Here is a 15,264-nt window from a genome sequence, read left to right on the forward strand (position 1 = left end):
TAGATGTGGTCTGGAAGGACTCCCATCAGAGAGGCTGATGGAGATGCCGGCTGGGAAGAGCGGGAGTTTCCTGCATTTGGTTTGGGAAATGGAGGCTTCTCCTCAGCGTCAAAGTCCAGCCATATAAAGGTACCGGTAATTCTTAAAAGTGACCTGCAAAGCAGAAGAAATGGGGTTTGTGCCCTGTTATGCTTCTCTGATCTATAAAGAGAAATAGATGTTTGTTTGTTTGGTTTTAGCTCTGTTTGTTTTACATTAAAAAAATTAATGCGAGACTATGAACTGGAGACTCTAACAGATATATGATGTTGGGACTTCTATAGGGGATTCAATAAACTGTGTTTTGGTAATAAACTGGCCCCAAGGAGGGGTGTTCTTTAAGCAAGAAACCCTGCAGTGGATTTTCTGGGGACTTTGAAAGGGGGAAATGAGGCAAGGTTGCTCTATGACAGTTCTATAATGGATTTCATGGCAGCAACTGTCCTTCTTGGTTAATGCTGTTCTTCAAATGTTAATGGAATAGGGAGTAAGTTAAAATTGAAGTGATCAATCTTGTGGTCCTTATGTTAGAGCTGCCTGCAGCCATGGAACATTTGGATCAATGACATTGGAGAGTTGCTGAGATAACACCAGGGAGCTAGGCTCCAGCATTTCATGGGGGATTCTAAACTAACACAAATCATTTGGAGAAGATACAGTTTGAGAGGAAGCTTGGTGGAGCCACTGCATTGTGCTGGAGGGCCTCAAGCCATTGTGGAAGTTCTGTTACCACGTTCAAGGGCCAGGTTGAATGATTTCTCTGCCTCTGATGGAGTTCATTTGTTCTCTGGATTCTGCTAACAGATCTGCCAGAAGGGATAGATCTCTGGGGCTTAATACAAATACATCTAAAAACTCTAATATATATTAGATGACAGAATATTTGATGACAGAAATATTAAAAATATTTCTCAGGGGAGGATATCCCTGGACTGCCTTATGAGGGCTTTACTTTAACTTCCACTTCAAACTTTTTCAAGTTAAACTTCGTGAGATATATATTCAGGTTATTTACTGGAACAAAGTACAAACACTGATGGCAAATGCACTTAATAGGAGTTAGTTTTTCAAATGATTTTTGCCTGTGTCCTTGTCATGGTTATAAGGAAGCATTTATTTAAAACTGGAAAACACATGAACAGATTCCTTAGTTCCTCCCACTTCCTCTCTGAGAAACTTCCTTTCCTTAGAAGCTGTTTGATTTATCATCATGTACAAAGGCAAAAACACTTGGGAGATTCCTTTCCTAAAGCAGCACATCAGTTGGAAGCTGGAACACACAGTTTCTTGGACAGAGAAGCAGAGTGCTAACATCCACCATCCCTACTGAAGCCATGGAGGTCCTGTTTACACTAGGGACATTTTCTAAGAATTTCCCACTAGTGTTATCACCAGCTCAGCTCCAATAGTGATAGCAATGGCAGAATTCTTAGTGTAGATGGCTTACAGGGGGGTGCAGGTGTTTTAATGTTAAGTTGATTAGACCAGTAACAAGAGCTGGCTTACATGATGCAGTAACTCTGTCCATAAAGTTAAGCACATCCATAAGTGGTGGGGTTTTTTTGTTTTGTTTTTTTTGGGGGAGTGGGACTTATAGGATGGATGGAGGCAGTGCAAATTTTTACAGTAATCCTTTTCCTTTGCAGGTCATCTTGAAATATATGGGTTAGGCCTTTAGTTGCATTTATTTTATATCTAAAGAAGGCCTGAATGTGTCTGTTTTTAATTATCATAAATAAATCAACAGTTTTTATTTTGCTTCAAAATATCAGAGAGGTGAAGCCTTGTCTTCCCTGCATTAGCTGGAGGATTCTTTAGATGACTTGGATTCAGAGTCGGAACTTTCTCAGACCCTAATTCAAAAAGGGAGGGGAAGTTGGACCTTAACACAAATAGTTTTTTTCTCCCAAGTTAGTCACATTTCCCCTCAACTAAAGGTTTCACTTGCTTGGGTTTTTTTTAAACCTCATGCATCTGTTAGGTTCTCCAATTCATCTTCTATTAATTTTTTAATGTAAAAACAAGCAGAAGTAAAAATAAACATCTCTCTCTGTATACTTCATAGAGAAGCATAATAGAGCACAAACCCAATTTCTTCAGCTTTTAAGAAGCACCTTTATATGGAGGGACTCTGTCACTGAGGAGAAGACTGGAGCACCCGTCTTCCTTCCTTTTTAGCATGAAAGGGTAGGATAGAAAAGATACAAAATACATTTGTAATCTGTCTGCCCATAGTCTCTCCCATTTCTGTACTGTATGCTCCTAAATCCAAAACTGATCTGAGAGTGGATTTTCATAAAGTCACAAAGTGGTGACACAGCTATTTTCTGTTGCCATCAGAACTTCTCTCTTTACTGGTTACCAAGTTCATGGAGTACAACAAAAGAACAAAAAGACTGAGTTGGATTGAATTTGAAAGACCTTTACAGTAGCTATAAGGATTTACGTTGACAGTTTTGCAAGTCAAGGACAATTACAGAAAACATATGAACGAGACCCCCTCTGCTTGCATTAGATCTGAAATAAGAGAATTTTAAAGATTACAGTAAGAAAAAACAATAAAAAGCACGGTTAGAACATAAGAGCTGCCCTGCTGGGTCAGAGCATGGTCCATCTTGCCCAGTATCCCGTTTCTGATAGTGGCCCCATACCAGAGCTAAGAAGGAGTGTACAGAACAAGGCTATTATGAAGTGATCTACCTGTCTTCCTCTCCTGGCTTCTGGTAGTCAGAAGCTTAGGGCCACCCCACGCATGGGGTTGCATCCATGACCATCTTGGCTAGCAGTCATTGGTGAACTTATCTATTTCTTTTTTTAAACCCAATTATACTTTTGGTCATCACAACCTCCCATGGCAATGAGTTCCACAGGTTAATTGTGTGTTGTGTGGAAAAAGTATTTTCTCTTTTTCCATATTAAACCTGCTGCCTATGAATATCATTGGAAGATCCTGTATTTTTTGTATAGTGTGAAAGGGTAAATATCATGGGGCGTGGGTGTGTAGTGTTTTTTATAGACCTCTATCATATTCCCCCGTCATCCCTCTTCTAAGCTGAACAGCCCTAATCTTTTTAGTCTCTCCTCCTACAGAAGCTGTTCTATCGTATTTGTTACCCTACTCTGAAATGTTTCCAGTTCCACTATATCCTTTTGGAGATGGGATAACCAGAATCACATACAATATTCAAGGTGTGGGTGTACCATGGATTTATATAGTGGCATTATGATATTTTGTCTTATTTTCTATCCCTTTCCTAGATGTTCCTAACCTACTGTTAGCCTTTTTGACTGCTGCTGTGCAACGAGCTGAAGTTTTCAGAGAACGATCCAGGGTGACTGTAAGGGCTTGCCTACACTTACTGGAGGATCCACGCTGCGATGATTGATGCACTGGGGTCAATTTAGCGGGTCTTCACTAGACCCACTAAATCGACCACAGATTGCTCTCCTGTCGACTCCAGTATTCCATCGGAACAAGAAGAGTGACGGGAGTCCAACAGGACAGCATCTCCTATCAACATAGCATAGTGTGGACCCTGTGATAAGTAGATCTAAGCTATATCGACTTGAGTTGCGCTACTAAAGTAACTCAAATTGCGTAGCTTAGATTGACTTTCCCCAATAGTGTAGACAAGGCCTGTGTCTTTCTTGGGTGGTAGCAGCTAATTTAGTACTCTTCCTCCAAAATATGTAACAGGAGAAATAACATGCAAGATGCCTCATTTCATTTATTTTAGCCAAATCATGTCTATTTTTAGTATGTGGAATTGGCACACGTGTAACAGAATCAGTATACCTTAAACTACACAGTCAAGCTTAAAAATGTGTTTGAATGTGTACGTAGGATGTCATTTGTAAACTAGGTAGGTTTTTTTGTACTTTCAGTCCTTCATGTCAAAACCCAGCACTATTTGAAAAATACAAAACTCTTATCCGTGTGTGTGTGTGAAATCTAACTTCCCATGGAGCAGCTACAGTATCCCCACTCTAATAAATGATCTTGTGTGCCGGTCAGACATGTGAAATCCTAAACTTTTTAAGGCAGGCGCCACTATTATCTTTTGGCCCATCCTCCATCTTTCCAAGTCTTGGACCTGATTTTCCACTCACACTGTAGTAAGCAAGAAGTAACTACTGAAGTCAATGGAGTTCCTGTAACCCAAACACCTCAGGTAAGTCTGAAAAGTGTCACAGTGAAAGTGGTGTACATGGGTCCAAAAGAATTGGATCCCTTGACTTTTTCAGGTCATCAATAACATGAGGCAGACACAATTTACAAATAATGGGTATGTATTACTGCATCCAATTGCAGTTCCCTGTACACCACCTTCTCTGCTGAGAGTGGCTGAGATTACCTTCACCTGCAGCAGCGGACAGGATCCATCCTTCCACTTCTTATTTCAATGTCTTTCAACCTCTGCCTTTCTTAACCCTTTGTTCTGATCAACTCATTCCAAGGAAGATCTACAACAGAAGTAACAAGTGGAAAATACCAAGAGCTCCATTCAAGTTCAGCAGCAGTAGTAAGCCAATTCTGACAGTTAAAATGCTTAGGGCAGTACAACCAGATATAACAATGGAGTTAGCAGCTTTGTGGGGAGAGATCTCTATAACCAGGAAGTAATGGAGAGTTAGAATGATAAAAAAATTTCTATTTACTATTTAAAATGTTTTTCACAAGGGAATGGGACAACAAAGGTAGCTTCCCTACACATTAGAAGTGCAGATTTTTAGTATAATCAATTTGACCACTAGACAAGTTGTGGTCTAAATCTGAGACCACATTTGCTAAGTGTTATCAGTGCATGCAGCTGACAGGTACCAGCATACAGTTCTACATCTGGATCTGAGTAGGCCATGGAGATGACAGGTCCCAACATGTCAGACAGTGTCTCTATGTGGTCACAATCCATGGAACCAACTAACATCTCCAGCATGTTATCACAATCTGTGGCTCACAGTGATTGTGTCCTAGAAAAGACATCATGCCTGGGGTGTAATGTCCCCTAAAACAAGAGCTTCCAGCATGTAATGCTCCATTGGACCCCAAGTGGCCATGATGCCTGGAGATACCTTCCAGTATGTAATACGCCATCTGGCCCTGACTCCATGCTGCATGGGGACATAGGATTTATGGTGTATTCAGGGTGAAAGCACTAATTTTTCCCCTCTAAGTGAAGGGAAGTGATAGTTGGAGAAGAAGAGGGGAGACAGTTGACGGACAGAGGCAGGCATTGTGGAACTTGAGAGAGAGAGAAACTGAGTCTGTGTTAACTGAGAGAAGCAGAGTGAGAAAGATCAAGGAACTAGCCTCTCATCAGAGTAGTAAGTTTTAGAAAGGTACAAATAGGTTTATGTTTATTTTCTTTGTAACTTGTCCTGGTGCCATTAAGGGAATTATCAAATCGGGTATTCTTGTGTGTATTAAAATTTTTGCCCAGGGGAACATCCTGTGTTTTCTATCTGTTGTCTGTGAAGTCAGCTGTATGCTGTCTCCCAGAGGTTTTTTTTTTTCTTTTACCTTTCTTTTCTTTAATTAAAAGCCTTCTTTTTAAGAACCTGATTGATTTTTTCCCTTGTTTTAAGATCCAAGGGGATTGGATCTGGACTCATCAGGAATTGGTGGGGGGAAAGGAAGAGGGATGGTTAAATTCTCCTTGTTTTAAGATCCAAAGGATTTGGATCAGTGTCCACCAGGGAACTGATGGAGGAGTCTCTCAAGGCTACCCATGGAGGGGAAGGTTTTTTGGGGGGAAAGGGAGTGATCCAGATACTCAGAAATTCTGGATAGTAGCAGCGAGACCAGATCTAAGCTGGTAATTAAGCTTAGAAGTGTCCATGCGGGTCCCCACATCTGTACCCTAAAGTTCAGAGTGGGGGTGAGACCTATGACATGGTGGGAGAGGGCAGCCAGAGGAACAGAAGGAAGTCAAGAGTAAGTTGAGAGATGGAGATTGAGCAAGACAGACAGACATGCAGATGAGGGTCCCTTAGTTTAAAGCTGGCTAGTCAAGTCAGTCCATTTTTGATGGCATGTTCTTGAGTATCCAAATGTTTGTTCCTGAACATTTGGTCTGGTCATCTCCTATCATTGATTCATGTTGTCCCAGAGATGCAGAATAGGAGCACCAAAAGTACTGCAGTTCCAGTGGGTCTGGTCTAATGTGCACTACCACAAGCAAGCATCACTGGGGCTGAGTCCATCTCCTTCAGGAAGTCATGAGCGGTGCTTGTGGCTCAGAGATTGGGTACTATCTACTACTCAAGTCAGTGAGATATTTGGGGAAAGGGGAACTTTGAACTAGATATAATAAACAACCCTATAAGTGCCTGTGCAGGCTAGGATAGGTATAGATATTTTTCTTCATTTAGATAAATATATGTAGTTAAGAACACTTAACAGTAAGTATCAGAGGGGTAGCTGTGTTAGTCTGGATCTGTAAAAAGCAACAGAGTCCTGTGGCACCTTGTAGACTAATAGATGTAGTGGAGCATAAGCTTTGGCGGGTGAATCCCCACTTTGTCAGACGCATGTGGTGGACGCTTATGCTCCAATATGTCTGTTAGTCTATAAGGTGCCAGGGAGGGGTGGGTGAGTGTGTGTGTGTAGTCAAACCCTTATACATACTTTATTATATATATTCATCTGTGTAATGTTTTAGTAGGTAAGTGGAATCCAGTTCATTTGTTCTGGGCTAAATAAAATACCCTATGTTATTTTCTGACAACCTACTGTATTAGCTTGGCTACCAGTAACTTCCCTTTGATCACAGTGTAGCACACCCCCAGTGTGCTGGACCACTACTAAAGCTTGGGTGGTGGTTTGGGGATGGAGTGACCCCCAGATGCCTTTCAAATCATAACAGAGTAACCCTACTCTGAGAAGCCTGTCCTGGCCCCCAAGTGCTGCTCCATCGCGTGTGCAGGGCCTCCGGCCACAGCTCCCCTCAGGCTGGAGCCTATTGCCTTCTCGGGCAGCTCAGCCAACCCCTCCCCCTGCGCAGGGCTCCCGGGGTTACCTCACCGCTGGCCCTACCTGAGCCCCCCTAAAGCTGCTGCCACAATTTCCCCAGAGGCAGATGAGCTGCAGCTACAATAAACCTGTTAGGCTCTGAGGTGCCGCGAGCACCCGTTCTCCTCCCGGCTACAGACTAACTCGGCGGCTACTCAGCTAGAAGGGAGGAGCCGATGCGAATCTGCTGAGCAGACACCAAAGTCTTCACGTCCCCTCCACTGCCCGGTAATAAATTGTTTCGCTGCCGCTCATGGGTGGCGAATCTGCGGACTTCAATCCAAAGACACTTGATGGCGCCCCTTCCTCATTTCACACTACGGCAAGCGGCTTTCCCCAATACGGCTTCGCCCCGCCCCGCACGTCCGTGCGTGGGGACGCTAGCGTGGTGGGCGTAGCTCTGGGTCCCGGCTGGGGCCGCTTGGTGTCTCCTCCGGACAGAACCGTGTTCGCCGCTGCTGAAGAGTCGCCGCTGCCCCTGGCTACCTGAGGCCTCCGGTCCCGTTAGGCGGAGCAGCCGCGGCGCCCCCCCGTTCCCCGTAGCGGACTCCGGGGCGCTGAGAGAAGCCGGGCGCGGAGGCCGGGTCCGGGCGGACCGGTCAATGGACCAGCCGGGCCTGGGGCAGAACCTGTGGAAGCAGCTGCCCGGCCCCCGGGGGGGCTCCCAAAATGTCGGCGTGAGGGGGAGGAGGAGACCCCGCCGCTGCCGGGTCCGGGCCGCCGAGCCGAGTGCCGCGGAGCGGATGGTGCTGCCGCTGCTGCGGGGACACTGAAGCGGCGGCGCCTCGGGCTTCTGCACGTTCCCGTCTCCCTGCCCGGGCCGGCGCGCCCCGGCTCCGCCCGGCGGCACCATGTCGGCCAAGGTGCGGCTGAAGATGCTGGAGCAGCTGCTGCTGGACGGGCCGCGGCACAACGAGAGCGCGCTGAGCGTGGAGACTCTGCTGGACCTGATTGTCGGGCTCTACACCGAGTGCAGCCGCGACTCGCCGCTCCGCAGGGACCGATACGTCTCCGACTTCCTCGAGTGGGGTGAGGCCTGATGGGGGACGGGCGGGCGATGGAGGGTTCGCCGGTGGGGGTGGGGAGGAAAGCCCCGGAGCTGGGAGCAGCCCTGGACCAGGGAGAGCTGGCTGGGGAGGGGCAGCGCCGACTTGTCATCCTGCCACACCCCGGGTTTAAACCCTGGGCTTTACATGGAGAGGAGAGGCCGCCCACTGGGTGTGACATCTCCTTTAGTAACACCCTAGCCGCCAGGATGTGACCCTTGAAGCCCCGTAACCACCGCCTCCCAGCTCTCCCTTCTTTCCAAAAGAGCCGCCTGGCAGTGAGTAAAAGGAGTGGCCCCGGAGTGCCCTTGGCCTGAAACCCCGCTTGGCTTAGCCTGAAATGTCAGGCTAATCCTCTGCCTACCTGGAAAGGGTGGAGGCAGCAGGGGTATGCCAGGAAATTGTTTATTTAGCAAGGCTTTGTGCCCTGGTTGTGGCGGATTTGTTATAATCAGTTGACGGGCGGGTGGAGGTGTGTGTGTGGGGAGGGCACTTGCCATTTAGGGTGCACTTTTTAGTCTGAGCACACATCTGAAGGAAAGGGGCAATTCCAGACAATCCCTGTGATAGTAGCATTGTTTGTGTTAGTTTCATGGTGTACTAACCAACCTACACACAGAAAATCCACAGTCCTACTGACAAAGGAAAGGCAGGCACAGGTGGTGGCACATAGAATAAAACCTTTTTCTTATAAAGGTGCCTGACTGTGTTAGGAATTTTATTTATAGGTAGTCATGTGGCATAGCTACTGGATTGGAACTACTGCCCTGATTTATGTTAAATTGGTGATAGTAACTGACCTATTTGGGTTGTTGAAATAAATAATACTGAGTGGTGAAGGTGACTAACTTTCTTCATGGGATAAAAAACTGTGGGGGAAGTAACACTTGCAAGACCATGGGCGCCTTTCATTATCCTCTTTGTCACACACATGTGAAATGAATTTTTAAAGAAATACTCTTTTTTAAAAAGAGGGTTTCCTTGGGGAAAGGGTTGTAAAGAAGTCTACTCCTTTATCTGAATAAATGCCTTAATATTAGACTAGTGCTCCAAAATATTGGAATAGTTGGTTCTCAATTTCTGTGGGGGCCACTACTCTTAGTTATATGCTAACAAACTAAGGGGATTCACTTCCCGCAGTCTTCTGTTGACGTCAATAGTGTGATTGTCAACTGAATAATTAACCACTTTATTGCATCTGCTTTGCAAGTCTGCAGCTATGGGTGCATTGCTCATTTGTTTTGTGGTGGGAGCTTTTTGTATGTCATCTGCAAAGTGGATTCTGTTTCCACATTCTTGTAAACAATTGTGTATGATCATTTCACTTTTTGAATTTACATGCAGACAAGTTACCAACCATGATTGTAACAGACTGTTTATAGTCTAGCCCTGAGATTGAGAAGAGAGGTTAGGGCAGGGTGATTTCTGAAGGATAAGGTACTTTCTCTATAGTTCTTTGGTGATCATCTCTTATTGGACAACCATCATACTGTCATCCAGCGTGCTAATGACAGACTAATCTGTTACTTCTTGTAAAATTGGTTCTCCTATTTTTATACATCATTTTCACGGAATAAATATGAAAAGCTTTCTGGCTTGATGTGAAGTCTGGCTAGTAATAGCAGCATATTTGTTGCATTGTGGTACTATCAAATCAATAACTGTAGGCCATCTTAATGTAACAAAGTAGCTGTTTAATAATGCATGTAAGCTGCCATCTGGTGCTATAGTATTTGTAAGTAGGGATAAAAGTTTATAATCAAAACAGTTTGAAAAGGAAACTGGTCTACAAATGTAGTTCTGTATATTTATATTCCATATACAAAAAACTACCTTTAAAGATGATCCAGGTTGATTAATATGTTCTCACCCAACTGTGCAAGCCTTATAAAGCAAATAAATGCAATTATGGGACATCTTTTATCTGTACCTTAATACCCTCACAGCATATTTCCACTGATGGACTCCTCATCAATAGGAACTTGCTTTTGCCTCCAACTACACCTCTACCTCGATATAACGCTGTCCTCAGGAGCCAAAAAATCTTACCATGTTATATTGGACTTGATTTGATCTGCCAGATCGTGCAGCCCCGCCCCCCTGGAGCGCTGCTTTACCACGTTGTATCTGAATTCGGCTGTAATCAGGTGGCATTATATACAGGTAGAAGTGTAATAAAGAAACACAACACATGACACACAAATCTTCCTTGTGGTAGAATGCAAAATCTTAATTACAGCCTCATCAGTATTAGCAAACATTCAAGGTTGATCTGCACAAGTTGAATGTAACCTGTTATGTTTGGAGGGAAGTATGAGGTTGTAGTTATACTTTGAGGGAGATCAACGTGTCTCCTTGTCAGCTGGAGGCAGAAGGAAGTTCCTTCTGACAATATGGAGTTTGTCACTGTCAAAGAAAATGTGCAGTGTTAGAGGGGACCTATAACTGGCATTTTTTTGTTTAGGTTTTAACTTGGGGGATATTACACATAACCTAAGGTTGTGTCTACACTACGCACCTTTTAGTGACACAGTTGTGCAACTACAGCCATGTCACTAAAAGGCACACAGTGTCGCCGCTGTTTGTCAGCAGGGGAGAGCTCTTCTGCCAACAAAAAAACTTCCATCCCCAATGAGCGGCCGTAGCTTTGTCAGCAGGAGAGCTCTTTTGCCGACAAAGTGATGTTTGCACTGGCGCTTTTCATTGGCAACATTTTTTTGTCGTTGGGGTGTGGTTTATTTTCCACACCTCTGAACAACTTTCCAGTGAGACAAAGCCTAACGTAACCACTTCTAAGGGAAATTTTTGTTTATGGATTTTCATAGGTTCTCAATTTGACAAGTGAAAGGAGGCTTTGGGCATGGAAGAACAGACCAGGATTTATCTCAGTATTTCCTATGGCTTGTAGGGATATGGAGGAAGCAAAGATGTTTGAAGTGGCGGATAGTGGGGAGGAGCTACCCTTCCTAAGCCTGGCACAAGGGAGCTCATGTTCCTGGGGCAGCAGAAGAATGTGAATTACTGTATCTACTCCACCAGGCTGGCCACAGCTCCTTACAGTGGATGACCATCTCAGAATTGCAGAACTTTACAGAAGCTGCTGAGTCCCTAACACTGGAGCTTATAGCTGCTCTGTCCCTGGAACTCTGATTGCTGCTTCCTGATTGTCTGTGCCAAAAGCTTCTGCTCATCTCCTCACTGTTTCCTAACTGTTAGAATGTAGGGGTTGGTCATCTTCCTCGTGGCTTCAGTCCCATTGGAACTGAGCCAAGAGGCTGCCGCCTTGACTCAGGATAGTCTAATTTTCCTATGGCAAGCAGAGTGTGGAAGTGTAGTATTTCAATTGAATCAAGCTCTGAGTCTGGGGAAGAGAAGAGGGGGTGAGAGGTTCCATAAAAAGACCTTTAGTAGGGAAAGGTGAGCTGAACTGGAAGCCAGGAAGGGAGTTCAGATCTCTTCTGCTTTTAGCTATTCACATTTCTTTTCACTTTTTAACTTTTTATTGAAAAAGGGCTCATTTTCCCCACCACCACCTTAGAAGGTAGGCACGTATCAATCACACAGTTTGTACAATCTGTGAGTTATCTTATTTGAGAATGTCCTTACTAGGAGCAGAAGCCAAATTCTTAATATTGCATCCCTCAGTCTCATACTGTTAGAAAGAATTTGTTAGATGTCAATTCTTGGTGATGCTGCCTGAGCTGTTGCTTTAGCCACTAGACAACACTCCTTTCCCAGACCCAGGAATACAATCTAGGAGTCCTGATTACTAGTTCCCTTGCTCTGACCATAGGTAACACTCCTCTCTCACAGCCATCAGCAATCTCAAGCATCCTCCTACCATCTACTACAGTGGTTCTCAACCATTCCACACCACTGTACCCCTTTCAGGAGTCTGATTTGTCTTGCATACTCACAAGTTTCATCTCATTTAAAAACTACTTGCTTACAAAATAAGACGTAAAAGTGTCACAGCACTATTACTTAAAAATTGCTGACTTTCTCCTTTTTGCCATATAATAAAGTAAATCAATCAAAATATAAATATTGTACTTACATTTCAGCATATAGTATATAGAACAGTATAAACAAATCATTGTCTTTATGAAATTTTAGTTTGTACTGAGTTTGCTAGTGCTTTTCATGTAGCCTGTTGTAAAATTAGGCAGATATCTAGATGAGTTGATGCACCCTCGGAAGACCTCTTTGTATCCACAGGAGTACACACATTCCTGGTTGAGAACCACTGGCAGATAATTATAACTATTTACTGGATCAAAGTGTGTGTTAGGTCCTTCCCTCATTTTTTTTTTTTTTAAAAAGCTATTTCAGTAGCTCAGATGGTGTAGGAGTTAGAGTTGGGGATCTGAAGATTTGTGGGTTCAAATCCTGCTGATGTGTATGTACAGGGATTCTTGTGGTTGGTTTATTCTTTTTTTTTTAAATAAATAGCTTATTTAATTCACATAGTGAGAAAATATCCTTTTGAAAGAAACCTCAGAGTGAAAAAACATTACAGTATGTAAATTATGGCACAGCATCCAACAAAACATAGATGTTCTACATTTAATTTATGTCAACTAGTGGCAGGTTTTAGTGAAATGGCAGCCATCTTTGAGGGCAGCATGTAGCTTCAGTCTCGTGGAAAATAGTGATTATCTTTACTAGTGGCATCATCCACTGGTGGTGATGTGGCAAATTTTACTTGAAGGGATAAAGAGCTTGATTGATAAGTACACTTCTTCCCCAATATAATGCTGTCCTCGGGAGCCCTAAAAATCTTACTGTGTTATAGGTGAAACCGCGTTATATTGAACTTGCTTTGATCTACTGGAGTGTGCAGCCCTCCCCCCGGGCGCTGCTTTACCGCATTATATCTGAATTCGTGTTATATCGGCATAGAGGTGTCTTGGATGTGACAGCTACATTGAGTCTGTTTTCCTGTTTTCCTTGCTGTCTTGACAATCATTGATAACTTTGCTTAATTAAAATCTAATGTACATTCAAAGGTAGCTGGTAATGAGTCTTAACTATATGAAAAGATTGAAGGGTGACAAACCAGCCACTTGTTATCACGAGGAGTCTGCAAAAAGTCAATCACTGGGACATTTCAAAAATTCATTTTTAAATTTAATTCAAACTAAGCAACCAATTCACTGGCAGTCCCAGAAAATTCTGTTTTTACTAACATTGTGCTGTAAATTTTGGGAAGGTGCATAGTATTCATTTTCTTCTAAAAAGGCTAAATCTCTGCTTTAAGTGGAAATCTTACCTGAATCTTAATATTGACATACGACCAAGCCTTTATAATATGTTTTCATATTCCAAATTAGTGGGTATATCAGGTTAATTACTTAGGATACAATACAGTTTTCAGAAGTAACTTTGGCATATAGGAGCTTATCACTTCTTCAAGAATATCTACTTCCCATTTTCAAACTTTACCCAGTGCTTCTCCTAGCTTTGAACACCCATTTTAATGCATCAAGTATGAATAATGTGACTCTCAACTATTGGTAGCATGATACTGGTTAAAAGAGCTAACGTGATCCTGGGTTGCACAAATAGGGGAATCTCACGTAGGAGTAGAGAGATTATTTTACCTCTGTATTTGGCACTGGTGCGACCACTGCTGAACTATTATGTCTAGTCCAGATGCCCACAGCTGCGTATGGATAGTTTAGAGAGGGTTCAGAAAAGAACCATGAGAATGATTAAAGGATTAGAAAACATGCCTTATAGTGTGAGACTCAAAGAGCTCAGTCTATTTAGCTTAACAAAGAAAGGTTAAGGGGTGGCTTGATTAGTCTATCAGTATTTACACAGGGAGCAAATATTTAATGAGCTCTTAATCTAGCAGAAAAAGGTATAACACAATCCAATGACTGGAAGTTGAAGCTAGTCAAGTTCAGACTGGATATAAGACCTAAATTTCTAATGCTGCGAGTAATTAACCACTGGAACAATTTACCAAGAGTTGTGGTGGATTCTCTGTCACGGACTATTTTTAAATCAAGATTGACTGCTTTTCTCTATGGTCTGCTCTAGGAATGATTTTGGGGAAGTTCTCTGGCCTGTGTTTTATATAGGAGGGTCAGACTAGATGATCACAGTGGTCCCTTCTGTGTACCATGGAATCTATAAATGATCATGGAGTCTATAAAACTATGGTAGATGACATAAACTAGCCAGAAGAAACAAGTTGTACTCCCTATCTTAATCTTTTATAGAATAATTAAATTCAGATTAATTCAAATAAATTTTGGTTAATTAGTGAAAATATTATGATCTCTGAATACAAACTTGCTTTCTTTTGGCAAAATGTGTGGTATTATGGTGAAGATAGCAGCAAGCTCTGTATTTATGTTGCCTAATACTTCCCATTTTAAAAGTTTCTAGTATTGTGTGTGGTGTTGTATGGTTTTTTTGTTTTGTTTTGTTTTTGAGGCCCCCATACCTCTATTGTTTGCCACAGGCTTTGGAAATTAAGCAAGGAGAAAGTCCTTAGGCTAGAGAAGTGCTTTTTCTTTGTCCCATGAAATTCTGCTCATGTTTTGCTGAGAGAGAAGCTGCTAAAAATCACCGTTTGTTTATATTAAGAAAAACTTTGTCCAGAAATTGAATACATAACTACATTAAAATAATGTTGTTTTGTTTGTGACTTGAAAGTTCGGAACTTTAAGTTAGGAAATGTACTGGCAGTTATAAATTAAGCAAACTAAATTCTTTCCCCTATACTGTTTTTAAATACATGATCACATGCTGTTTTTCTGCATGGACTTCTGTCTTAGTCTGTGCATAGAATGGATGCATAAGGGAGCACAACTGTGGTTGCAATCATAAAGCTAACGTTTCTTAACTTTCAGTTATAGCAACTTGGAACCTTCTTTCAACATAGCTTTTGCATGTGAAATATTACTTTAAGTTGAGTTTTGCCAAGAAAATACTTTTGTCACCATAACTTCCAGTTGATGCCCGTGAAGTCTCATCAGTATAAAAAAACTGAGTGGATGTCAGTTTAGTTAATGAACTTGAATGCGCTGAATCTCTTTACCAGGTGAAGTTAAACTAGCTCTTCCGTACAAATATGCTTATTTCTGCTTTGGTAGTGATGGAATTGTTGTAGTTAAGCCATTTATTTCCGAGAACTATACAAGAGTCACAGAA

The 15,264-nt window shown here is 42.7% G+C and overlaps 1 protein-coding gene across 4 annotated transcripts in view; it reads left to right on the top strand.

The window, feature by feature from the left end:
- Positions 1 to 7,423: 7,423 nt before the first annotated feature.
- Positions 7,424 to 15,264, top strand: part of CDC42BPB (CDC42 binding protein kinase beta) — a 127,395-nt gene continuing 119,554 nt past the window's right edge. For 3 of the 4 annotated variants that reach the window (XM_030558692.1, XM_030558694.1, XM_030558693.1), the window contains exon 1: positions 7,426 to 8,080. In XM_030558692.1, coding sequence (XP_030414552.1) covers positions 7,903 to 8,080 — 178 coding nt within the window. In that variant the 5' untranslated portion in view covers positions 7,426 to 7,902. Of the gene's footprint in view, positions 8,081 to 15,264 lie in introns of all 4 variants that reach the window. The other variant, XR_003999904.1, reaches the window with a different exon arrangement.

The sequence above is a fragment of the Gopherus evgoodei genome, chromosome 4 (assembly GCF_007399415.2).
Source record: "Gopherus evgoodei ecotype Sinaloan lineage chromosome 4, rGopEvg1_v1.p, whole genome shotgun sequence".
In the NCBI taxonomy this organism is placed as follows: domain Eukaryota; kingdom Metazoa; phylum Chordata; order Testudines; family Testudinidae; genus Gopherus; species Gopherus evgoodei.